Source organism: Microcaecilia unicolor, chromosome 1 (assembly GCF_901765095.1).
Source record: "Microcaecilia unicolor chromosome 1, aMicUni1.1, whole genome shotgun sequence".
In the NCBI taxonomy this organism is placed as follows: domain Eukaryota; kingdom Metazoa; phylum Chordata; class Amphibia; order Gymnophiona; family Siphonopidae; genus Microcaecilia; species Microcaecilia unicolor.
In genome coordinates, this window is record NC_044031.1 from 17,427,646 (window position 1) to 17,454,610 (window position 26,965).

A 26,965-nucleotide genomic window follows, 5' to 3' on the forward strand; every position below is an offset into this window, starting at 1 on the left:
ATTGAACACCCTCCTTCACGAAAGAGCTTCAAGGGTGCTAGTATATAGGAAATATCGGCTACAGCGCTTTGGGAATAAGGCAGGGGCCATGTTGGCACGAACAATTAAAACCTGGGGAGGAAATAGAGCAATCATGGCAGTTAAAGACAAAGAGGGCCATATTCAAAATCAAAAAGAAAAAGTAGCGAAGGTATTCCAAGACTTCTACCAGGATTTGTATTCGGCGCCATTGCCCCAATCCACGAGTTCCATTAATCAATATTTAGAGCGTGCAGGCCTGGCCAGGCTAGGCGAGGCAGAGCTAGACGAGCTTAATAAACCAATATCCGGGAGGGAAATGCAGGAGACAATTAAGGCCCTTCCCACCCACTCAGCTCCGGGGCCCGATGGGTTCTCAAGTGAGTTTTACCAGATACTAGGTCAGTCAGTAATAGGGCCGCTGCTATCATACTTTGAGGAGGTGGTGGAACTTGGAGAATTTCCAGCTTATGCTAATGAAGCATTAATTACGTTACTTTTGAAGCCAGGAAGAAAGGAAATTCAGGCAGATTCTTATAGGCCCATATCACTAATCAACGTAGATACCAAAATCCTGGCCAAGCTTCTAGCAAACAGAGTACAGAGATTGATGCCGATTTTAATAGACACAGAACAAGTGGGCTTTGTACGCAACAGACATGCTGTAGTAAATGTGAGGCGTCTTTTGTTGGCAATGGGCCATTGCTGTTGTACAGATAAAGAGGCTATATTGGTGAGTCTGGACGCCGAGAAGGCGTTCGACAGAGTGGGATGGGAGTACATGTTCGCAGTGTTACAACATATGGGTGTTAAGGGATGGGCGTACCAGGCGATTCAATCTCTGTACTCGGACCCCACAGCTGCAGTACTGATTAATGGCTCAAGAACAACCCAATTCCCCATAGCGAGGGGCACGAGACAGGGCTGTCCATTGTCTCCGGCCCTGTTTCTTCTCTCGATAGAACCCCTGTTAAGGAGTCTAAAAAGGGAAAAGGAGATAGCTGGAGTGGAGGTAGGGGGAGAGACGGTGAAAGCTTTAGCGTTTCCAGATGACTTACTGATAATGACCACTAGACCGGCTGCGTCCCTTAATGTGCTGATAGATAGGGTCTCTCATTTCGGTACGCTCTCGGGATTTAAAGTTAACCTTGAGAAATCCCGTATCATGCACATTCAATCTGGACCAGGTGGCATGGAGGGGTTTGAGTTCCCATTACGCAGAGCAGAGGGAGCCATCAAGTACCTGGGGGTGCAGATCCCGAGTGACATGTCCCAGCTTTATGGCTTGAACATTCAAAAGCTGATGTCTGAAACGGCAATAAGGCTGGGTCAATGGCAGGGGCTACCTCTCTCTCTCATGGGACGCATAGCGCTGTACAACATGATGATAGTCCCACGCTGGCTGTATGTTTTCCAGGTTTTGCCATTGTATCTCTCTAATAAAGATGAGAAGCAACTGAATGTAATATTACGAAAATACTTATGGCAGGGGAAAAGACCACGATTGCCATTGGAAGTGATGCAGATACAGTGGGGGAAATAAGTATTTGATCCCTTGCTGATTTTGTAAGTTTGCCCACTGACAAAGACATGAGCAGCCCATAATTGAAGGGTAGGTTATTGGTAACAGTGAGAGATAGCACATCACAAATTAAATCCGGAAAATCACATTGTGGAAAGTATATGAATTTATTTGCATTCTGCAGAGGGAAATAAGTATTTAATCCCTCTGGCAAACAAGACCTAATACTTGGTGGCAAAACCCTTGTTGGCAAGCACAGCGGTCAGACGTCTTCTGTAGTTGATGATGAGGTTTGCACACATGTCAGGAGGAATTTTGGTCCACTCCTCTTTGCAGATCATCTCTAAATCATTAAGAGTTCTGGGCTGTCGCTTGGCAACTCGCAGCTTCAGCTCCCTCCATAAGTTTTCAATGGGATTAAGGTCTGGTGACTGGCTAGGCCACTCCATGACCCTAATGTGCTTCTTCCTGAGCCACTCCTTTGTTGCCTTGGCTGTATGTTTTGGGTCATTGTCGTGCTGGAAGACCCAGCCACGACCCATTTTTAAGGCCCTGGCGGAGGGAAGGAGGTTGTCACTCAGAATTGTACGGTACATGGCCCCATCCATTCTCCCATTGATGCGGTGAAGTAGTCCTGTGCCCTTAGCAGAGAAACACCCCCAAAACATAACATTTCCACCTCCATGCTTGACAGTGGGGACGGTGTTCTTTGGGTCATAGGCAGCATTTCTCTTCCTCCAAACACGGCGAGTTGAGTTCATGCCAAAGAGCTCAATTTTTGTCTCATCTGACCACAGCACCTTCTCCCAATCACTCTCGGCATCATCCAGGTGTTCACTGGCAAACTTCAGACGGGCCGTCACATGTGCCTTCCGGAGCAGGGGGACCTTGCGGGCACTGCAGGATTGCAATCCGTTATGTCGTAATGTGTTACCAATGGTTTTCGTGGTGACAGTGGTCCCAGCTGCCTTGAGATCATTGACAAGTTCCCCCCTTGTAGTTGTAGGCTGATTTCTAACCTTCCTCATGATCAAGGATACCCCACGAGGTGAGATTTTGCGTGGAGCCCCAGATCTTTGTCGATTGACAGTCATTTTGTACTTCTTCCATTTTCTTACTATGGCACCAACAGTTGTCTCCTTCTCGCCCAGCGTCTTACTGATGGTTTTGTAGCCCATTCCAGCCTTGTGCAGGTGTATGATCTTGTCCCTGACATCCTTAGACAGCTCCTTGCTCTTGGCCATTTTGTAGAGGTTAGAGTCTGACTGATTCACTGAGTCTGTGGACAGGTGTCTTTCATACAGGTGACCATTGCCGACAGCTGTCTGTCATGCAGGTAACGAGTTGATTTGGAGCATCTACCTGGTCTGTAGGGGCCAGATCTCTTACTGGTTGGTGGGGGATCAAATACTTATTTCCCTCTGCAGAATGCAAATAAATTCATATACTTTCCACAATGTGATTTTCCGGATTTAATTTGTGATGTGCTATCTCTCACTGTTACCAATAACCTACCCTTCAATTATGGGCTGCTCATGTCTTTGTCAGTGGGCAAACTTACAAAATCAGCAAGGGATCAAATACTTATTTCCCCCACTGTACCAAAGGAGTATGGGGGAATGGGTTTGCTAAGCATGCGGCATATGACGGTAGCATGTGCAATGAGACATATTAATGACTGGTTCTGCAATACTATGGATTTCTCGGCAACCCAAATGGAGAAAAACTTACTTAACCCCCTTCACTTTAGCAGTGGCCTGCATGGCTTGGATAGAGGAACTTCCCCTGTTTTGAAGTTCACTAACATCTTACAAACTGCGCAAAAAACATGGAAGTGGATTTGTAAAATGCATCACTTCTCCCATAAAACTACTCCGTACTTACCACTGAGGGGGAACCCGGACTTCCCACCTGGAGACTTATATGCTATATTCAAGCGCTGGGAAGGACAAGGAATAATTTACCTTCAGCAGATACTCACAGAGGAAGGGAGACTAAAAGCCTTCACAGAACTTCAAAGGTTAAAACTGTTAACTCCGAGGGACTACTTTCACTACTGGCAATTAAAACACTATGTGTCTAGCCTGGAATGGGAAGACCTGGCAGAAGATGTCCAAGTGGAAGTAGCAGAGGTGTTTTCACTTAACTCCCAACAGAGGGTGCCTTTGAAATACCACCACAGACATATTAAAGATCATAAGTTAGAGCTGGAATATGCAAAATATGCTGGGGAATGGGAGAAAGATCTGAACGTAGCTGTTACGCCCGAAGTGTTCAAAAATCATGTCCTGACCATGCATCGAACTTCTCCGCTGTTGGCACACTGGGTTATCGCTTTGCTCTTAGACTCCATATCCCTCCACGGCGAGCGTTCCATATGGGAGCTTCCTCGGATGGGGCATGCCCCAAATGTGGGAGACTGGGAGCGACTCTGGGACATATGTTCTGGCGCTGTGCACAGGTGGAGAAATTCTGGAAGAGTATTATGGAACAGATCTCTAAACTGTGGGCCATAGTCTGGCGCTATTCTCCGTTGCTGTTGTTTGGTAAACCTGAACTGAGCCCCCCAGTCCCAGGGGGATGCGTAGCCTTTATAAAACGTGCTACAGTTATAGCAAAGGCAACTATTCTTGCAGATTGGCTCTCTCCTGATGGTCCCTCAGCGCAGAAGTGGAGAATACAAATGGTGACTTTGATGCGTTTGGAAAGACAGATGTGTCAGGGTAAATCCGAGCCAGACTTGCAACAATTCTTAAAGAGATGGAGTCCATTCATAGAGACATTACCCCCTGCTTCTAGGAGTCATTTGCTGAACTTCTAATACTAGTAGCTTTAGACTAACTGAGTATATTCCAGAACTTGAGGAATAGGGGTAGGGAGGGATGGGTGGGTGGGTAGTTAAGGAAGGGTAGGGAAGTTAGATGGTTACATAGGGGCTAAGGGATTATAATATGGTTTCATGGAAAATGTATAATGGAAATATGTGGATCTAGTGGTATAATGACTGCTAATTATTGTACATTCTGAAAGAACATATGTTGTTTCTGTTATTGCTAATAAAAATGATTTAAACATAAAAGGCAACTTAGCCAGGCGGGACTTAGAGGCGTGGTCCGCAGACCAATGTTTCAGCCAAAGCCACCGCCGCGCAGAGACTGTCTGAGCCATACCTTTAGCCGAGGCTCTCAAGACATCATACAGTAAGTCTGCCAAATAAGCCAAGCCTGATTCCAGGGCCGGCCAATCAGCCCTCAAGGAAGGATCCGAGGGGGAAGCCCGCTGCACAATCGTCAGGCACGCCCTGGCCACATAGGAGCCGCAAACTGAGGCCTGCAAACTTAAGGCAGCCGCCTCGAAGGACGACCTTAAGGCCGCCTCCAATCTTCTGTCTTGGGCGTCCTTTAGGGCCGTGCCACCTTCCACCGGCAACGCCGTTTTCTTAGTCACCGCAGTGATTAAAGAATCCACGGTAGGCCAAAGAAAGGCCTCTCATTCACTTTCAGGCAAAGGATAGAGGCGGGACATAGCCCTAGCCACTTTGAGGCTCGCTTCCGGGACATCCCATTGAGCCAAAATTAAGGTGTGCATGGCATCATGCACGTGGAAGGTTCTAGGCGGGCGCTTCGTCCCCAGCATAATGGCGGAGCCAACAGGGGCTGAGGGAGAGACGTCCTCCGGAGAGGAAATCTTCAAAATGCTCATGGCCTGCACTAACAGGTTGGGCAAATCCTCTGAGCGAAAGATCCGCGCTGCAGAGGGGTCATCCGCTCCATCCGAGCGGGAATCCGTCTCCTCCAAGGAATCCCCAAAGGACCGTTGGGAGAACTCAGATACGCTGCCCTCATCTACATCAGAGGAAACAGAGTCCTCTAAGGCCTGGGAATCCACCCGAGGGCGTTTACTTCCGGGGGCCTCAACCCCTTTATCGGACAAGGGAGAAGGGGCAGCGTTTTGCATAAGGAAGGCCTGATGCAGCAGCAAAATAAACTCGGGGGAGAAACCCCCCAGACTGTGCACTTCAGCAGCCTGGGCCACAGCCCTAGACGCACCCTCAACCGGCGCTCGCAAGAGCGGGGGAGAAACATGCTGTGCATCCAAGATGGCGTCTGGTGCGACACTCCGCGGAGCCGCACGGGAAGAACGGCGCTTAACTTTAGCCGCTTTTTTGCCGTCGCCCAAATCAAGGGCGGCCATAGCATTAACGTCTCCCAGCTCAAGGGCGGCCCAAGAAGAAGCCGTCCGAGCAGAGTGGCCGGCCAAGATGGCGGAGGCGAGCAGCGTGGGATGGGCGTTTATGGCGGGAAAAACCGCCGCACCGGAGGAAGACCCGGGACACTGACCGGCCTCCGAACTGACACCCAACAAGGGCGAATCAGACTTTAAGACCCCCGCATCCCCGCTAGAAGTGCACACGCGGTCCGGGGAGCGATTCTTCGCGCCCTCGCCCTCCGACGCCATAGGCCACGTGGAGATCGATCGGGGAACCCCCTGCCCGCTATAAAAAGGTAAAAATTACCTGCTTCTCGCTCCGAGCTGTAACGACCTGGTGTCCCAGTGAGTAGCTGCAATAAACGTTTAAATAAACGTCGAAATAAACGCCTTTAAGGACGTCCAAAAATTTTTTTTTTTTTTTTTTTAACGGAGCCAGCGGGAGGGGGGAGAAAAGGAGGGACCTGGCGCCACCAGGTTTGCACTTGCTCAAGAAGAGCCCTCAACCCCAGGTACTCAACAAAACCTAAAAATTAGGCTTGGAGACCTAGCCAGAGCTGCTGCTGGGTGTGACCACCACCTGCTGAGATAGAGAACATACTGAGGAGTTTCCGGCAGCACATGACCACATATAGGGAGGCAAAAGGATTGCTCTCTATCTCCACCTGCTGGTAGATGGACACAACCCACCAGTCTATGGATTGATCAGCATGATGATATGGAACGGCGTTAGCCGATTACGGTCTGAACAAATACATGGTATGAATGAATACAAAGTGATATTGTGGTAGAATCAGGTACATGTATGGTAGGTACAGTTGGGGGGAACTTAGAGAGGGAAAGGGGGAAGAAGAGTCAGGTAATGTCCGTTTCAGTCTTTGGTTACATTGTGTCACAAGTGACCAGGTATTTTTATGTTGGGTCAGTGGGGTATGCTTCTCTGAACAGGTCTGTCTTTTGTGCTTTCCAAAAATATAGGTGGTCGAGCGCAGTGGCGTAGCGAGGGCGGCTGACACCCGGGGCAGGTCGCCGCTGCGCACCCCCCCCCGGGTGCAGCCCCCCTCGGCGCACGCACACCCCTCAGAGCGTTCTTACCACTGGCGCTCCGCCCTGAGTGCACGTCGTCGCTGGGAGCTGCGTCGGCTCCGCTGGTTCCCTGCTCTCTCTGCCCCGGAACAGGAAGTAACCTGTTCCGGGTCAGAGAAAGCAGTGAACCAGCGAAGTCGACACCCCCCCCCCAGCAGCGTGCACCCGGGGCGGACCGCCCCACCCCCCCTTCCTACGCCACTGGTCGAGCGTAGTTTTTACTGCTTTTGGCAATGCGTTCCACAGTTGTGTGCTTAGGTAGGAAAAGCTGGTTGCATAGGTGGATTTGTATTTCAGTACTTTGCTGCTTGGGTAATGGAGGTTTACATATGATCGTGCAGATTTTGTGGTGTTTTTGGTTGGCAGGTCGATGAGGTCTGTCATGTATCCCGGTGCCTCGCTATAAATAATTTTATGAACAGTCGAGCAGATTTTGAAAGTGATGCGTTCTTTGATTGGTAGCCAGTGCAATTTTTCTCTGAGTGGTTTGGCGCTGTCAAAACGTGTTTTTCCAAATATAAGCCTGGCTGCTGTGTTTTGGGCAGTCTGAAGTTTCTTTATGATTTGATCCTTGCATCCCGCATAGATTCCATTACAGTAATCTGTGTGGCTTAGTACCATGGACTGTACCTGGTTACGAAATATATTTCTTTGTTACATTTGTACCCCGCGCTTTCCCACTCATGGCAGGCTCAATGCGGCTTACATGGGGCAATGGAGGGTTACGTGACTTGCCCAGAGTCACAAGGAGCTGCCTGTGCCTGAAGTGGGGATTGAACTCAGTTCCTCAGGACCAATTTCCCTCGGGAAGAATGGTTTTACACGTTTGAGTTTCCACATTGAGAAAAGCATTTTCTTTATGGTGGATTTCGCTTGGGTCTCTAGTGATAGGTTACGGTCGATTGTTAATCCGAGAATTTTCAGGTTGTCTGAGACAGGGAGGGTGTATCCTGGGGTGTTAATGTTTGTGGGTTTGTATGTATTGTGTTGGGATGAGATGAGGAGACAGTGTGTTTTTTCTGTGTTGAGTTTTAGTTGGAATGCATTTGACCATGAGTCCATGATGTTTAAGCTTAGCTTGATTTCGTTGGTGATTTCCGCCAGGTCATGTTTGTATGGGATGTATAATGTAACGTCATCAGCATAGATAAATGGGTTGAGGCCTTGGGTGGCTAGGGTCTTGGCTAGTGGAGTCATCATTAAAAAAAAGTTTTGAACGTTACTGAATTCTAATATTCTGTCTCACTGTATTTCCAGTTTGGGCACAGTAGAAGCCATCACAAGAACAAAATATAAGAAAACCAATGGACTGCATTAGGGGCTTATAGCCCATTTAGTTATAATTCCACAAACGAGAGATCTCTTTGACAGAAAATATTTTTATTATTTTGACTTATAAACCACTTGTCCCTGAAACATGCTCAAAACAGAATAATCCATTTACAAAAGAATGAGGTGAAAATGTCTCTACTATAATAAAAAGCACCTCTAACGTTCTGAAGCTGACTCCGTGGCTTCACTGAAGTGAAGGGTTCGTAAGGTTCGTCAGATTCGACAGTCTGTCACCATCTCTCTCGGACCAGCCCTCGCGTCAAAACGTGATGATGAGGGTGGCGGACCTATCAGAGGCGCGAGGGTGGGGCCGAGAGAGATGGTGACAGACTGACGAACCCTTCCCTTCAGTGAAGCCACGGAGTCAGCTTCACAACGTTGCAGGTGCGTTTTATTACACTACACAGCTCCCTAATTTTGCAGCTAAACATCGCAGGATGGCAGGAGGGGGGGAGGGGGGTGGCAACGACCCTGGAACTGGGTGGGTGGGAGGGGGCGGCCCCTAGAACTTGGAGGGGGGGGGGTGACCCTGAAACTGGGAGGGAGGGAGGGGGTGGGGCCACCCTGGAACTGGGAGGGAGGGAGGGCCCCTGGCACACACTCTCATTCTCACACACACTCTCGCACCCAGTCTCACTCTCTCTGTCACACACACTCACATATTCACTCTCTCTCTATCACACACTCACTCTCACACACAGTCTGTAAAACAAACACACTCTGAGGAAAACCTTGCTAGCGCCAGTTTCATTTGTGACAGAAACGGGCCTTTTTTTCCTAGTGATTCCATGTTTACTTCCATTTAATTTCAGTCTATTCCATCTTTATAACACCAGGCTTCCTACCAGGTTGAATGGACAGATGTATAGATTTTGGCACCCTAAACAACTGAAATTGTTTCCAGATACTAAGAAAGAAGTTACTGTAGTACCGAAGCCTCCTGAATGATGGGAGTTTTGTGTTATTGTTCATAGATCTAGCCAACAGGGTTAAATTATATTGTAGCCTTTCTAAATAACGTTTTCATTTATGATTTTTCTTGTTGTTTACTGACATCATCTCTCATGTTCTGTATCCTTTTTCCTCCTTTTTTTGAGGAACTTGGATATTAAGAAATATTAATCTCTTGAATATCAATTTGTTAATTCCTGCTTTGTTAGTCTTATCTGCTTGAGTTTCAAAACAAATTCTGTAGCAAAGGTTTCTTTGTTATTACATTTAAAAGCTCAATAAAAATGTAAAATAAAAAGAATCACTACTTCAGGAAGTAGGCAAAAGCTTAGCTCTTTTTCCAAGCCTTTAATGAAAGAAGCAACTAACTAGTCTTACCCACACGATGATTACCACCAACTGCAAATACAGAACTGTAGCAGGACTTGGCTTATCCACTCCTACCCTAGCTGAGATCATTTTCATGTACCTTTCTAACTCCACATGCAACTTTCTTTAAATTGTTCTCCTTATTCATTATCTAACTCCTGTTACTCTATCTATCTGTCCTTATAAGCCTGGAGACCTATGATAGTAGCTCAATAGATATAATCTATTTCTCTGAGACCCATTCCTACTTCAGAGCTCAGAAATGTACAGTCTAAGCCTACAATGATTCTTATAAATGATCTCATGGGCATTGAGGAGTTTCCTCATTCATACAACCAGTTTTCCAAGGTCTTTAAGAGGCCAGTGTGGATATTGCTGATTAATAGCCGCTGTGGAATCTTTGGTGGATTTTCAGAAATGATGACAAGTGACATTTTCAATACACTCAACGTACGTAAAACATTTCTTTACACTGCGTATTACTGGGTGTCTCTTCTGCTCCGAGGACCAAATGAACCTTTAACCACACTTAGTATAATATAAAAGGGTTCTTTCCACTCTGCGTTATTTGATATATTTTTAGCTATGATGTAAAAGGTTTCTTCCTGCTGTGGGTTATTTGGTGGATTTTCAGAGATGAGGAACGACTGAAACTTTCATTACACTCAGTGCAAGTAAAAGGTTTCATTCCACTGTGGATAATTTGATGACTTTTCAAAGATGACTGCTGAATGAAACGTTTACCATATTCAATACATGTAAAAGGTTTAATTCTGCTGTGAATGTTTTGGTGAATTTTCAGATTTGATGAACTGGCGGAACTTTTATTCACTCAGTGTACGTAAAAGGTTTCTTTCCACTGTGAATCATTTGATGAGTTTTCAGGTATGAAGAAGAACCAAAGCTTTTATTACACTCAGTACATGTAAAAGGTTTCTTTCCACTGTGGATCAGTTGATGTTTTTTCAAGTATGATGAACAAGTGAAACTTTTACTACACTCAGAGCATGTAAAAGGTTTTATTCCACTGTGGATCATTTGATGCCTTTTCAAATGTGACTGCTGAATGAAACATTTACTGCATTCAATACATGTAAAAGGTTTAATTCCGCTGTGAATGTGTTGGTGAATTTTCAGATTTGATGAACTGATGAAACTTTTATTACACTCAGTACATGAAAAACCACTGTGAATGATTTGATGCCTCTTCAGCTGCGACAGCTCACTGGAACCTTTACCACATGGAAAAGGTTTTTTATCATTGTGGATTGTTAGGTGGCTCTTCAGGTATGACGAACGAGTATAACCTTTATTACACTCAGAGCACGTAAAAGGTTTCTTTCCACTGTGAATCATTTGATGAGTTTTCAGCTGTGATGACCGAGTAAAACTTTTATTACACTCAGTACATGTAAAAGGTTTCTTTCCACTATGGCTCATTTGATGAGTTTTCAGGTATGAAGAACTAAAGCTTTTATTACACTCAGTACATGTAAAAGGTTTCTTTCCACTATGGCTCATTTGATGAGTTTTCAGGTATGATGACCGAGTAAAACTTTTATTACACTCAGTACATGTAAAGGGTTTCTTTCCACTGTGGATCAGTTGATGTTTTTTCAAGTTTGATGAACAAGTGAAACCTTTATTACACTCAGAGCATATAAAAGGTTTCTTTCCACTGTGAATCATTTGATGAGTTTTCAGGTATGAAGAAGAACTAAAGCTTTTATTACACTCAGAGCATGTAAAAGGTTTCTTTCCACTGTGGCTCATTTGATGAGTTTTCAGGCATGAAGAAAAACTAAAGCTTTTATTACACTCAGGGCACATAAAAGGTTTCTTTCCACTGTGGATCAGTTGATGTTTTTTCAAGGTTGATGACCTGGCGAAACTTTTATTACACTCAGTACATGTAAAAGGTTTCTTTCCACTGTGAATCATTTGATGACTTTTCAGGTGTGGTGACTGAGAAAATCTTTTATTACACTGAGTACATGTAAAAGGTTTCTTTCCACTGTGAATCATTTGATGAGTTTTCAGGTGTGATGACTGAGTAAAACTTTTATTACACTCAGAGCATGTAAAAGGTTTCTTTCCACTGTGGAACATTTGATGAGCTTTCAAGTGTGATGAACAAGTGAAACCTTTATTACACTCAGAGCATGTAAAAGGTTTCTTTCCACTGTGGATCATTTGATGAGTTTTCAGGTATGAAGAACAACTAAAGCTTTTATTACACTCAGAGCATGTAAACGGTTTCTTTCCACTGTGGATCATTTGATGAGTTTTCAGGTATGAAGAAGAACTAAAGCTTTTATTACACTCAGAGCATGTAAAAGGTTTCTTTCCACTGTGGCTCATTTGGTGACGTTTCAAGCGTGATGAACAATTGAAACCTTTATTACAATCAGTGCATGTAAAAGGTTTCTTTCCACTGTGGATCATTTGATGAGTTTTCAGGTATGAAGAACAACTAAAGCTTTTATTACACTCAGAGCATGTAAAAGGTTTCTTTCCACTGTGGATCATTTGATGAGTTTTCAGGTATGAAGAAGAACTAAAGCTTTTATTACACTCAGAGCATGTAAAAGGTTTCTTTCCACTGTGGCTCATTTGATGAAGTTTTAAGTGTGACGAACAAGTGAAACTTTTATTACACTCAGAGCATGTAAAAGGTTTCTTTCCACTGTGAATCATTTGATGAGTTTTCAGGTTTCCTGACTGAGTAAATCTTTTATTACACTCAGAGCATGTAAAAGGTTTCTTTCCACTGTGGATCATTTGATGAAGTTTTAAGCGTGATGAACAAGTGAAACTTTTATTACACTCAGAGCATGTAAAAGGTTTCTTTCCACTGTGGATCATTTGATGAAGTTTTAAGCGTGATGACTGAGTAAAACTTTTATTACACTCAGAGCATGTAAAAGGTTTCTTTCCACTGTGGATCATTTGATGAGCTTTCAGGTGTGATGACTGAGAAAAACTTTTATTACACTCAGAGCATGTAAAAGGTTTCTTTCCACCGTGGATCAGTTGATGAATTTTCAGGTATGATGATGAAGTGAAAGTTTTATTACACTCAGAGCATGTAAAAGGTTTCTTTCCACTGTGAATCATTTGATGAGTTTTCAGGTGTGATGACTGAGTAAAACTTTTATTACACTCAGAGCATGTAAAAGGTTTCTTTCCACTGTGGATCAGTTGATGAATTTTCAGGTATGATGATGAAGTGAAAGTTTTATTACACTCAGCGCATGTAAAAGGATTCTTTCTACTGTGGGTCATTTGATGCATTTTCAGCTCTGACTGATCACTGAAACTTTTACCACATTCAGTACATGTAAATGGTTTCTGTCCACTGTGAATTATTTGGTGCCTTTTCAGAATTGAGAACAAACTGAAAGTTTGACCACACTCAGTACATGGAAAGGTTTTCTTTCTGCTGTGGATGATTTTGTGCGCTTTCAGATATGATGAAGTAGTGAAACTCTTATTACACTCAGTACAAGGAAAGAGTCTCTTTCTGATGTGCTTCATGTTTCCAGTGTGTGTTCTTTGGTGTGTAATTAATAATTTCCGATGACAAAAACTTTTGCTACATTTGTTACATGAAAATGACTTAAGTTCAGCATCAATTCTCTGGTTTAATTTCAAATTTATGTTCTGTTTGAAAGTCTTTTCACACTGAGAACATGAAAAAGATCTCTCCCTACTATCGGATCTCTTATCCAATAAGAAATGCTCAATCCGATTGAAGATTATTCCACAGTTGTCACACTCAGAGGGTTTGTTCCCTTTCCTCTCTTCCTGGGGGAGTTTAGAAGGTTCTGGATCACTGTTACTATTGTGGAAGGGACTCTTTGTTCTCAAGTGTCTCTGGTGCTCAGGGATGTTTGTGAGTTCCTTGTCACTTCTCTCACACTCAGTAATTCCACAAGGTGTTTCTCCGGCTTGGTCTCTCTCCTCCTTCTCCAGCTCCTGCTGATGATTCCTCGGGTGTCTCCTCTCCATCCTTTGAGAAATATTCCAATCGTCATTTCCTTCCGTTTGTATAACAGATTCTTCTTGATTCTGCTCTCGCTTGAGCTCCTCCTGTTCAGCCTCATTAACTGTTGGGATATGGAAAAAAAAAGACATTAATTACGTATTACTTCTACGGAAAGCTACTACTGATCAAGGAAGAGAATTTTCTGGGCCAGTGCAGACGACACACCAAAACTGGCAGGAATGTGAAAAAGTTGAATTGATTTGCTCTTTTCTGACACTGACAAGTCAGATTATGACCCATGAACTGAATGTCTAAAGGCTCAAACTTAAGAAGCCTGACAGCTGCATCTTTCTGGCTAAAAGCTCTGTATCAGCATTCTGTGTAGCCAGAGCCTTATAGCAGCAATTTCTAATTCTAGGTCATGCTGACTGTTAAGAGCACTCTTCCCCCTCCCCTGACAGAGTATTGGTGCCACCGATTCTACTTCACAAGGTTTGAAGGCGAAGACGTGTTGAGATTTTAGATAACACTATGATAAGACCTGGGTCCTAGGGAAATTCCTGTAACGAAATAGCACTATAACCTCCTGTGAAAGAAACCTTGGACTTCTGTATTCCATAACATTCAGACAGTGTTTTTCCATTTTATGTCAACAATAAAGTAAGACATAAATCAGCTGAAATTGCAAGTTGGGAGGGGGATTGATGCCCAATCCACTAGGCACTGTTGTATTATATCTAGTCAGAGGGGTGAGATGATCAACTGAATGACTCTTTATCACAGTGGTCTCTCTCTTTCTCCCTCTCGTAACAAATTGCTATTTGTTACTTTGCCTGATTACCTTGCCTGATTACTTTGTCTAATTGCTCTATTGCCTGATTGCTTTGTTATTTTTTTCCAATTCTTGTTTATTTGCATCCAGAACAATTATCACATTACAATTTCAAAATAAGTGTTACAATTAAAATCATTCCGAGTGACATTTTTCATATACAATTCTTCTCCCACTCCCCCCTTCCCCCCCTCTACTCCCCTCCCTCTTCCCACCTCCCCCCACCCCCTCAACCCTTATCTAACCCTTTTATAATTCTAACAGTTCAAAATCTTGCTCCTTGCAACTGGGGTGAGAGAATCCCAGAACGGAGACCAGGTTTTGCAAAACATATCGCCTCTCTTTGAGGCCAGGTCCACAATCCCTTTCTTTTCTAATGAGCAGCAATGGATCATAGCCGACCTCCAGTGTGCCACACTTGGGCTTTCTGTGTCCAGCCACAACTGCAGAATTGTTCGTTTTGCCATTAAAGTAGATCTCTTCAAGAATGCCTTGTATCCCACTGGCATTGGTCGCAGTGTCCTAAATAGGTCAAATAACTGTTCCAGAGATGGGCGCCAACGGCATGACCAAATTTGTGAGACATGAATACAAAGTGACCCCCAAAAGACTTGAATTCTAGGGCAGTTCCAATACATGTGGCCCAGGTTGGCATTACTGTTCCCGCACTTCGGGCAAGAGTCCATTTCTCGGAGGGCGGCCCGAAATGCTCTGTGGGGGGAGATGTGCAGTCTCAGCAGAAATTTGTACTGAATTTCACACCATGCCACATTCTCTGTCAGACTGTAAATAGACCGGAGGCACATCGCAATTTGTTCTGGCTGGAGGCCGGCGCGTAATTCTTGATTCCAAGCCTGGGTCGCCAGAGAGAGATCGAGTTCTTGGAATGAGTCTCTTAAGATTCTGTGAAAATAACTCAATGGTACCCGCAGTTGTGCATCTAAGCCCAGCAGTTCATTGAGCTCGTCCCAAGACTCCTGTGTTAATGCGGCTAGGGGAAGAGATTTGACGTAGTGGTGAATCTGATAGTATGCAAATACGTCCTGGCTTCCCAACCCATATTCATCACACAGTTCCTCAAATGGTTTAATGACTCCTTGCTCTGATATCACAAGATATAAACAGAGTATCCCGGAGGAGGCCCATCTCTGAAATGTGGTTGAGTTGCTCTCCGCCGGGAACGCCAAGTTTCACTGGATCGGTAATAGCAGGGAAACTTCCCTGCTCCTCTGATAGTGCTTGCACCTCCATGTAGCTCTTAATGACAAAAATACAGTGGTGGAAATAAGTATTTGATCCCTTGCTGATTTTGTAAGTTTGCCCACTGACAAAGACATGAGCAGCCCATAATTGAAGGGTAGGTTATTGGTAACAGTGAGAGATAGCACATCACAAATTAAATCCGGAAAATCACATTGTGGAAAGTATATGAATTTATTTGCATTCTGCAGAGGGAAATAAGTATTTAATCCCTCTGGCAAACAAGACCTAATACTTGGTGGCAAAACCCTTGTTGGCAAGCACAGCGGTCAGACGTCTTCTGTAGTTGATGATGAGGTTTGCACACATGTCAGGAGGAATTTTGGTCCACTCCTCTTTGCAGATCATCTCTAAATCATTAAGAGTTCTGGGCTGTCGCTTGGCAACTCGCAGCTTCAGCTCCCTCCATAAGTTTTCAATGGGATTAAGGTCTGGTGACTGGCTAGGCCACTCCATGACCCTAATGTGCTTCTTCCTGAGCCACTCCTTTGTTGCCTTGGCTGTATGTTTTGGGTCATTGTCGTGCTGGAAGACCCAGCCACGACCCATTTTTAAGGCCCTGGCGGAGGGAAGGAGGTTGTCACTCAGAATTGTACGGTACATGGCCCCATCCATTCTCCCATTGATGCGGTGAAGTAGTCCTGTGCCCTTAGCAGAGAAACACCCCCAAAACATAACATTTCCACCTCCATGCTTGACAGTGGGGACGGTGTTCTTTGGGTCATAGGCAGCATTTCTCTTCCTCCAAACACGGCGAGTTGAGTTCATGCCAAAGAGCTCAATTTTTGTCTCATCTGACCACAGCACCTTCTCCCAATCACTCTCGGCATCATCCAGGTGTTCACTGGCAAACTTCAGACGGGCCGTCACATGTGCCTTCCGGAGCAGGGGGACCTTGCGGGCACTGCAGGATTGCAATCCGTTATGTCGTAATGTGTTACCAATGGTTTTCGTGGTGACAGTGGTCCCAGCTGCCTTGAGATCATTGACAAGTTCCCCCCTTGTAGTTGTAGGCTGATTTCTAACCTTCCTCATGATCAAGGATACCCCACGAGGTGAGATTTTGCGTGGAGCCCCAGATCTTTGTCGATTGACAGTCATTTTGTACTTCTTCCATTTTCTTACTATGGCACCAACAGTTGTCTCCTTCTCGCCCAGCGTCTTACTGATGGTTTTGTAGCCCATTCCAGCCTTGTGCAGGTGTATGATCTTGTCCCTGACATCCTTAGACAGCTCCTTGCTCTTGGCCATTTTGTAGAGGTTAGAGTCTGACTGATTCACTGAGTCTGTGGACAGGTGTCTTTCATACAGGTGACCATTGCCGACAGCTGTCTGTCATGCAGGTAACGAGTTGATTTGGAGCATCTACCTGGTCTGTAGGGGCCAGATCTCTTACTGGTTGGTGGGGGATCAAATACTTATTTCCCTCTGCAGAATGCAAATAAATTCATATACTTTCCACAATGTGATTTTCCGGATTTAATTTGTGATGTGCTATCTCTCACTGTTACCAATAACCTACCCTTCAATTATGGGCTGCTCATGTCTTTGTCAGTGGGCAAACTTACAAAATCAGCAAGGGATCAAATACTTATTTCCACCACTGTATATATTTGTAAGGCCCTAAATTTGGTTTAGTGAATAACTGAAAAAACTAAATACTACACCGGTTACTTCTAACAGCATGTCCAAGACTGAGCTCATCGTCTTTCCACCAAAACCCACTTCTCCTCTTCCTCCACTTTCTATCTCAGTGGATAACACCCTCATCCTCCCCGTCTCATCTGCCTGCAACCTCAGAGTCATCTTTGACTCCTCCCTCTCCTTCTCGGCACACATCCAGCAGATAGCCAAGACCTGTCGCTTCTTCCTCTTCAACATCAGCAAAATTCGCCCTTTCCTCTCTGAACACACCACCCGAACTCTCGTCCACGCTCTCATTACCTCCCGACTTGACTACTGCAACTTACTCCTCACCGGACTCCCACTTAGCCATCTATCCCCCCTTCAATCTGTTCAGAACTCCGCTGCACGTCTTATATTCCGCCAGAACCGATATACTCATATCACCCCTCTTCTCAGGTCACTTCACTGGCTTCCGATCAGATACCGCATTCAATTCAAGCTTCTCCTTCTTACCTACAAATGCACTCAGTCTGCTGCCCCTCACTATCTTTCTACCCTCATCTCCCCTTACGTTCCCACCCGTAACCTCCGTTCACAGGATAAATCCCTCCTCTCAGTACCCTTCTCCACCACCGCCAACTCCAGGCTCCGCTCATTCTGCCTCGCCTCACCCTATGCTTGGAACAACCTTCCTGAGCCCTTACGCCAAGCCCCCTTCCTGCCCGTCTTCAAGTCTTTGCTTAAAGCCCACCTCTTCAATGCTGCGTTCGGCACCTAACCCTTACCGTTCAGTGAATCCAGACTGCCCCAAATTGACTGCCCCCATCGTATCGTCTACTCACTTGTCCTTTAGATTGTAAGCTCTTTGAGCAGGGCCTGTCCTTTTATGTTAAATTGTACAGCGCTGCGTAACCCTAGCAGCGCTTTAGAAATGTTAAGTAGTAGTAGTAGTAGTAATACCAACAGCAGACAATCTTGCGAAATACTTCAAAGAGAAAATTGTAAAATTACGACTCACGATACCCGTCAATACCTTCGATCACGTAAAACTCCTTGATTGTCTAGACCCAATCCCTGGTGAATACCCAGTTGACAGAACCTGGACTAACTTTGACACACTCTCGGATGATACCATCTCCCAAGCGCTCAAAACGTTTGCCAAGTCCCACTGCAAACTAGACATATGCCCAAATAACTTTATAAAGTTCACCCCTCAACAACACATATCAGACCTCACGAAACATTTGAACTATATATTAAAAAATGGACTCTTCCCAAAAGATAAAGGAAATATTCTACTCACCCCTAAACCTAAAGACGCAAAGAAAGGTACAAGTGACTTAACCAACTATCGCCCAGTAGCATCTATCCCTCTGATAACCAAACTAACGGAAGGTATGGTGACCAAGCAGCTCACCAACTACTTAAATAAATTTTCAATACTTCACGACTCCCAATCAGGATTTCAGTCTAATCATAGCACCGAAACAGTACTAGTTACTCTCCTAACTAAATTTAAACAAGCTATCGCAACTGGCAACAACATATTTCTCCTACAATTCGACATGTCATCTGGAAACTTAAAGCTTGTCCTATCTGCCTTCAGCTATCTACTTTAAAACAAGAGCTATATAAAGTAATGCAAGAATTAGATGCAATTAAAGCAACTTATAGGACTGTACAGAATCATAACTTCTCACCACTGCCTCAGAGAATAAAACCACAAAGGAACAGATGGTTCACAGTAGGCTCAGGCAGAATTCGTCATGTCACACAGAAACATCCGCCCACACAAGTGTTGCCACTACAAAATTCTTTTGATCCACTACAGCACTGTGATGTTCCTGAAACTAAAATTGAGGCAGAAGAAAAAGAAAAAGCAAGGAAGAGGGAACAAAAAGAGGAGAAGGTTCCCAAAGAGAAAAGACACTCACAAATCACTAAACCCAAAACACATACTAGGAAATGTAATTGGAAAGCAATGACCACAAATGCTCACAGTATAAGCAATAAAATTCATGACCTTCAAGCCCTGATGTTGGAGAATGACTTGGACATAGTTGCAGTCACAGAGACATGGCTCAATGGATCCCATGACCGGGATGTAAACATACCAGGCTATAATCTTTTTAGGAAGGATAGAGAGGGACGTAAAGGTGGAGGAGTAGCTCTGTATCTGAGAAATGATATCGCAGCAACTGAAATAACAGGGAAGTGGGGAAAGGAAGAAGCGATATGAATCACCTTAACAAGAGAGGATAAAACCTTGGTCCACGTGGGTGTTGTCTACAGACCCCCGACACAATTGGAGGAACTGGATAAAGATCTGATCGCTGATATTCAAAAGTTGGGGAAGAAAAGAGAGGTGCTGTTGTTAGGAGATTTTAATCTGCCGGATGTAGATTGGAAGGTTCCGTCTGCAAAATCGGAAAGAAGTAGAGAGATTGTGGATGCTTTCCAAAGTGCTCTGCTCAGACAAATGGTGAACGAACCCACGAGGGACAGAGCCACGTTAGATCTGGTGCTCACGAATGGGGATAGTGTGTCAAATGTCCGAGTGGCTGCACACCTGGGAAACAGTGACCATCAAACAGTTTGTTTTGATGTAACGGCTCATGTGGATGGCGGCCACTCTAAACTCAAAGTCCTGGATTTCAAGCGAGCTGACTTTAACAAAATGGAAAAATACCTGAGGAAGGAGCTGATGGGCTGGGAGGACGTACGAGAAGTGGAAGGACAGTGGTCCAGGCTAAAAGAAGTAATAAACAGGGCCACAGACCTTTATGTAAGGAGAGTAAATAAAAGCAAGAGAAAAAGGAAACCGATATGGTTCTCAAAGCAAGTGGCTGAGAAAATAAAGATTAAAGAGTTAGCGTTCCAGAAATATAGAAAATCTCAAGAGGAAGAACACGGGGAGGAATACCGGATGAAACTGAAAGAAGCCAAGAGAGAGGTACGTCTGGCGAAGGCGCAAGCGGAAGAACATATGGCTAGAAATGTAAGGAGGGGAGACAAAAACTTCTTCAGGTATATTAGTGAAAGGAGAAAGACTATAAAGGGAATTGTGAGACTAAAAGATACAACAAAACGCTATGTAGAAAATGATGAAGAAAAAGCCAATTTGCTAAATAGATACTTTTGTTCTGTTTTCACTGAAGAAAACCCTGGGGAAGGACCGAGAGGGACTGGCAAAAGTACACCTGAGAATGAGGTGGATAGAGCGCCGTTCACGGAAGAGAGTGTGTATCAACAACTTGGAAAGCTAAAGGTGGACAAAGCCATGGGGCCGGACGGGATCCACCCCAGAATACTGAGGGAGCTCAGAGAGGTTCTGGCGGGTCCTCTTAAAGACTTGTTTAATAAATCCTTGGAGACGGGAGAGGTTCCGAGGGATTGGAGAATGGCGGAGGTGGTCCCTCTTCACAAAAGTGGGGATAGGGAAGAAGCTGGAAACTACAGGCCGGTAAGCCTCACTTCGGTTATTGGAAAAGTAATGGAAGCCATGCTGAAGGAAAGGATAGTGAATTTCCTGGAAGCCAATAAGTTGCAAGATCCGAGACAACATGGTTTCACCAAAGGGAAATCGTGCCAAACGAATCTCATTGAATTCTTTGACTGGGTGACGGGAGAATTAAATCAAGGACGTGCTATGGACGTCATCTACTTAGATTTCAGCAAGGCTTTTGACACGGTTCCCCACAGGAGGCTCTTAAATAAACTAGACGGCCTGAAGATAGGACCCGAAGTGGTGAACTGGATTAGGAACTGGTTGACGGACAGACGCCAGAGGGTGGTGGTGAATGGAGTTCGCTCGGAGGAAGGAAAGGTGAGTAGTGGAGTGCCTCAGGGATCGGTGCTGGGGCCGATTCTGTTCAATATATTTGTGAGTGACATAGCCGAAGGGTTACAAGGTAAAGTTTGCCTTTTTGCGGATGACACCAAGATTTCCAACAGAGTGGACACCCCGGAGGGACTGGAAAACATGAAAAAAGATCTGAAGAAGCTAGAAGAATGGTCTAACGTTTGGCAATTAAAATTCAATGCGAAGAAATGCAAAGTGATGCACTTAGGGAGTAGAAATCCAAGGGAGACGTATGTGTTAGGCGGGGAGAGTCTGATAGGCACGGACGGGGACAGGGATCTTGGGGTGATAGTATCTGAGGACCTGAAGGCGACGAAACAGTGCGACAAGGCGGTGGCCGTAGCTAGAAGGTTGCTAGGCTGTATAGAGAGAGGAGTGACCAGCAGAAGAAAGGAGGTTTTAATGCCCCTGTATAAGACGTTGGTGAGGCCCCACCTGGAGTATTGTGTTCAGTTTTGGAGGCCGTATCTTGCGAAGGATGTTAAAAAAATGGAAGCGGTGCAAAGAAAAGCTACGAGGATGGTATGGGATTTACGTTCCAAGACGTATGAAGAGAGGCTTGCTGACCTGAACATGTACAGTGTACACCCTGGAGGAAAGGAGGAACAGGGGTGATATGATACAGACGTTCAAATATTTGAATGGTATAAATCCGCAAACGAATCTTTTCCGGAGATGGGAAGGCGGTAGAACGAGAGGACATGAAATGAGATTGAAGGGGGGCAGACTCAGGAAAGATGTCAGGAAGTATTTTTTCACAGAGAGGGTGGTGAACGCTTGGAATGCCCTCCCGCGGGAGGTGGTGGAGATGAAAACAGTAACGGAGTTCAAACATGCGTGGGATATGCATAGAGAAATCCTGTGCAGAAGGAATGGATCCTCAGAAGCTTAGCTGAAATTGGGTGGCGGAGCAGGTGGGGGAAAGAGGGGGTGGTGGTTGGGAAGCGAGGATAGGGGAGGGCAGACTTATACGGTCTGTACCAGAGCCGGTGCTGGGAGGCGGGACTGGTGGTTGGGAGGCGGGAAATACTGCTGGGCACTTATGTGGTCTGTGCCCTGAAAAGGACAGGTACAAATTCAATTCAAGGTAAGGTATACACATATGAGTTTGTCTTGGGCAGACTGGATGGACCATGCAGGTCTTTTTCTGCCGTCATCTACTATGTTACTATGTTACTATATGTCCAGTGCTTTCGACATGGTTGACCATGGAATATTACTACACACTCTAGAATACTTCGGAGTTGGAGGTAACGTTCCTAATTGGTTTAGAGGCTTCCTGACCACAAGATCATACCAAGTGATATCTAACTCGACTACATCAGCCCCATGGATACCTGAATGTGGAGTCCCTCAAGGATCTCCCCTCTCGCCGACCCTCTTCAACCTAATGATGACACCCTTGGCCAGGTTACTGTCCAATCAAAACCTCAATCCATACATATACGCAGATGACGTCATGATCTACATCCCATTCAAACATGATTTAAAGGAAATCACCAATGACATCAACCAAAGCTTCCAAATCATGCATTCATGGGCAGATGCATTTCAATTGAAACTTAACGCAGAAAAAACACAATATCTTATACTTACTTCACAACATAACACAAGCAAATTCACCACCATAACCACACCAAACTTCTCCCTTCCTGTTTCAGACACTCTGAAAATTCTTGGAGTTACCATTGATCGAAATCTTACACTTGAAAGTCATGTGAAAATACAACTAAGAAGATGTTCCATTCGATGTGGAAATTTAAGAGTAAGACCTTTCTTCCCAAGGAACATCTTTCGCAATCTGGTACAGTCAATGGTGCTGAGTCACCTAGATCACTGCAATGCACTTTACGCTGGTTGTAAAGAGCAAATCATCAAGAAACTTCAAACAGCCCAGAACACTACAGCCAGACTTATATTTGGAAAAAGTTACACTGGCTTCCACTTAAAGAACGTATCGCGTTCAAGGTATGCACTAGTTCATAAAATCAGTCTCAGAGATGCCCCGGCCTAAATGCTAGACCTGGTTGACTTGCCACCCAGGAACACTAAAAGATCGTCTCGCACATTCCTTAATCTTCACTTTCCCAGCTGTAAAGGTCTAAAATACAGATTAACTCATGCGTCCAGCTTTTCCTACATGAGTACGCAGTTGTGGAATGCACTGCCGCTTAACCTAAAAACAATTTACGAACTAATTAACTTTCGTAAATCTCTGAAGACCTCTCTCTTCAACAAGGCATACCACAACAATCAATAATTGTAAATGTAACACATCACCACTTCACCTTATATTCTGAACTAATTTCTGCCTATATCTGTTTGCTTAATTCTATTATGTCATCCTTGTTCTCTATGCAACACCAATTGTTATCTTCTACTCTGGAATGGCGAATGCCATAACGGAACATTGTAAGCCACATTGAGCCTGCAAATAGGTGGGAAAATGTGGGATACAAATGCAACAAATAAATAACTTAGAAAATTTTAAAATTGGGTTGTTAGGACATTTTGAGACCGATGATTGAAGTCAGTACTGTGCTGTAATTGTTGTATTTATTTACTTTATTTTTTTGTTACATGATTGCCGCTTTAGCAGTGTGGTTGAATTGGGCGTTCTTTTTCCCCTGAAGAAGCCCCTCCGGCAAAACCGGTCCGTTGGGCGGGGAACCCCATTTCCGATGCTGCATTGAGCTAAGTGGTTTTGTACTTGATTTCCTTTAAGTTTTTTGGCACAAAGTGGATTTAGCATACTTCTTAAGGGAGGAGGTTGGGCTGAGACCGATGATTGATTTATGGTGATTCTCTAATATGAGGACCGTCAGCAATGTGCTGTAATTTCACCTGTCTGAGGTCTCTTCCCTCCTTCCATTCATTGTTTTACACCCCACACTCTGTAAGAGTAGACCCGCAGTGTATATCTTTGTTGTGTTTACAAACTAGAGCGGGGTTTTCCCCTTTTTTGCGTTTGTTACATTTATATCCCACATTTTCCCACCTATTTGCAGGCTCTATCTGGCTTACATAGTACCGTAAGCCGTTTGCCAAGACCGGTAGAGAAAAGTACAAGGTGATATTGTGGTCGACTAAAAGTACATTTGATTCAGTCACAAAAGGGGTCAAAGAGAGGGAAGGCTATATAATGTCCAATACGATCGTTGGGTTTGCTGTGTTTCAGAGTGTCAACATCTATGTAGGGTCAGTAGGCTAGGTCCTTTTGAACAGGTAAGTTTTTAATGATTTCCTGAAGTCTAGGTGGTCGTAGATTGTTTTCACTGCTTTTGGCAGTGTGTTCCACAGTTGTGTGCTTATATAGGAGAAGCTGGATGCATAGAGCAGGAGGAGTGGCCTAGTGGTTAGGGTGGTGGACTTTAGTCCTGGGGAACTGAGGAACTGAGTTCAATTCCCACTTCAGGCACAGGCAGCTCCTTGTGACTCTGGGCAAGTCACTTAAACTTCCATTGCCCCATGTAAGCCGCATTGAGCTTGCCATGAGTGTGAAAGCTTGGGGTACAAATGAAACAAAAATAAAAATAGGTTGCTTTGTATGAGTCCTTTGCAGTTTGGGTAATGGAGGTTTAGATATGTTCGAGATGATCCAGTTGTGTTTCTGTTTGGTAGATCTATAACGTCTATCATGTATCCTGGGACTGCACCATAAATAATTTCGTGGATCAGGGTGCAAATTTTGAAGGTAATGCATTCTTTAATTGGGAGTCAGTGCAGGGGGAAGGGGGGAGGGGTTGGGGAGGAGGTTTGTTTGTTATATTTTCTGGCAAGCATAAATTTAGTGTAGGAGTGGAGGGGGAGGAAAAAGAAGAAATGGGTAATGGAGATACTGTTAAACAAAAATTTATGACGATGATACTTGTCTGGTGATTATTTGGTTTATATTGTAGGTACGTATTGGATATAAATACTTCTGTGTATACTCTCATTGTCTTCAATAAAAAACTGTTGAAACATAATATAGGGGAGGGAGGTCTACACCAGTAAGGTTGTTTGCTGGCATGGGGGGGGGGGGCATGTATGGGGGATTATCATGCCTTTTCTTGTATAGTATCGGTTACTTGGATCACCCAACCTTATGTTTGCTCAAGGAAAGTGTTTCCAGTAATTGGACATGAACATCAAATCTTGAAGGGGGGGTTATGGGATTGAGTAGGGTGAGGAGAAAAAGGTTAAAACTTTGATGATGAGATTATTACTCTGCTCTTATTCAGATGCTTTTGCTTTCAATTTCTTGTAACTTGAGTTTATTGGTGGTTTAATCTGTTGCATCATCAATAAAAATTGTTGAAACGTAATTGGGAGCCAGTGCAGATTTTCTCGGAGGGGTTTAGCGCTTTGGAATCGTGTTTTACTGAATATCAGCCTGGCTGCTGTGTTCTGGGCGGTCTGGAGTTTCTTTGTGAGTTGTTCTTTACATCCAGCGTAGATTCCGTTGCGGTAATCTGCATGGCTTAGTACCATTGATTGTATTAGTTTACAAAATGTTTCCCTCGGGAAGAAAGGTTTTAGGCGTTTAAGTTTCCACACTGAATGGAACATTTTCCTTGTTGTGGAGTTTACTTGGCTCTCAAGAGTAAGGTTGCGGAAGATTATAACACCGAGTATTTTTAAGCTGTCAGAGATAGGGAGGGTGTGGTCTGGGGTGTTTATGGATGTGGGATTGTAGTTATTGTATTGTGATGAAAGGTTGAGGCAGTGGGTTTTTTCAGCTGGAATGAATTTGCCCATATAACAGCCTAAAAAAGCACAGGTGTCTGAGGTCTCTTTTTCAACTCTGTATAATATTTCCAGTATTTAGTGTCAGCTGCAGTTAAAGTTATTTTCCCACTCGGTTTGTGTGGACTGTGTCACCTGTATTCTGCAATACCTCCTCTTACTCTGTACAGTATTATTACTCACCTGTGTCTAAGAGACTAACTTCTCTCTCTCTTTTCTCCTGGGGATCCCAGACGTATGTCTCTTCCTCTTGTTTAATCCTTGATAATATACCAGGACTTCTCTTTTCATAGCCTGTTTCCAGGAATAAAAAAGAATAGCATTTGTAAAATAGACAGCAGATGTTCTGAAGGGAGAAGCACATAACGGACCTATTACTGCCACCCATCACAGAACAAAGGGATCTGGGGGTTATTATACTCTGGTGGTGGAACAAGTCACAAGTTATTGATTATAAAAATGTTTATCACTTAAGAAAGAGAGGGGGGCTAAAATTATTTAAAATTGGCAAAGCCTATTTTTCAACAAGCTGCACACTATAAAATCCCTTAATATTATGAAGTTGTTTTTTTTTTTTTAAATCTTTTTATTTTACAACATTTTTATTAGTGACACTTCAATAAAATACACGCTTGTCCATATATATACAACCTCACAGATACAAATGTTCATAAAGAAAATTTTTGTGGGCAGCATAGGGGGGCGTTTCCAAGATGGCGACTCTATTTTGTTTGTGAGCGTTCGAGTATCTCTGGATATAACATATTTCTTCTGTTTATCTTCTAAAATGCCGCACTCTAAGAGGAAAGGAGTGGTAAAGAACCTACCGCCATCGGTTCGTACCTCTTCGCCGGTCCAGATAACACTCGACCGATTCACAACAAATCTTTCACAACAAGCCGGAATGCAGCAGACCGCTGTGGGCGTCGATGAAGGAGCGTCGGCTCACTTGGTAACGGAAACATCACTTTCGCCACCGGAGGTTAATCACCCACCTTGCCCAGCTTCTCGGCGTGAGAAAGGGTCAGATCCAGTTGCCTTGGAAGGCGAGAGCGACGGATCGGTTTATGGCGGCCCCCACTCAACGAGGGCAGAGGAATCATCGTTGGAGATTCAGGCTCCCCAGGTGGTTACGCTGGAACTAATCTGGAGAGCTATTCAAGATTTGACTAAAACAGTCGC

At 44.3% G+C, this 26,965-nt stretch overlaps 2 protein-coding genes across 4 annotated transcripts in view; both read right to left on the reverse strand.

The window, feature by feature from the left end:
• The window catches only part of LOC115463418 (oocyte zinc finger protein XlCOF6-like), a 1,170,818-nt gene that overhangs the window by 716,670 nt on the left and 427,183 nt on the right, over positions 1-26,965 (reverse strand). The gene's annotated exons all lie outside the window — the stretch shown is intronic.
• LOC115459994 (oocyte zinc finger protein XlCOF6-like) lies at positions 105-26,886 on the reverse strand. Its single transcript, XM_030189858.1, has 6 exons — positions 26,784-26,886; positions 25,967-26,077; positions 11,772-13,596; positions 11,568-11,708; positions 10,869-11,231; positions 105-111 (listed from the first exon to the last, which is right to left on the reverse strand). The coding sequence occupies exons 1-6, from the start codon at positions 26,884-26,886 to the stop codon at positions 105-107; spliced, it is 2,550 nt and encodes an 849-aa protein (XP_030045718.1).

Coding starts and splice junctions, on each gene's coding strand:
- LOC115459994 (XM_030189858.1), bottom strand. CDS start 26,886: ATGATTCCTCTGCCCTCGTTGAGTGGGGGCCGCCATAAACCGATCCGT. Junction 26,078..26,783: donor TTCTCACGCCGAGAAGCTGG/GCAAGGTGGGTG, acceptor TCCTGGAAACAG/GCTATGAAAAGAGAAGTCCT. Junction 13,597..25,966: donor AGTTAGTCTCTTAGACACAG/GTGAGTAATAAT, acceptor ATATCCCAACAG/TTAATGAGGCTGAACAGGAG.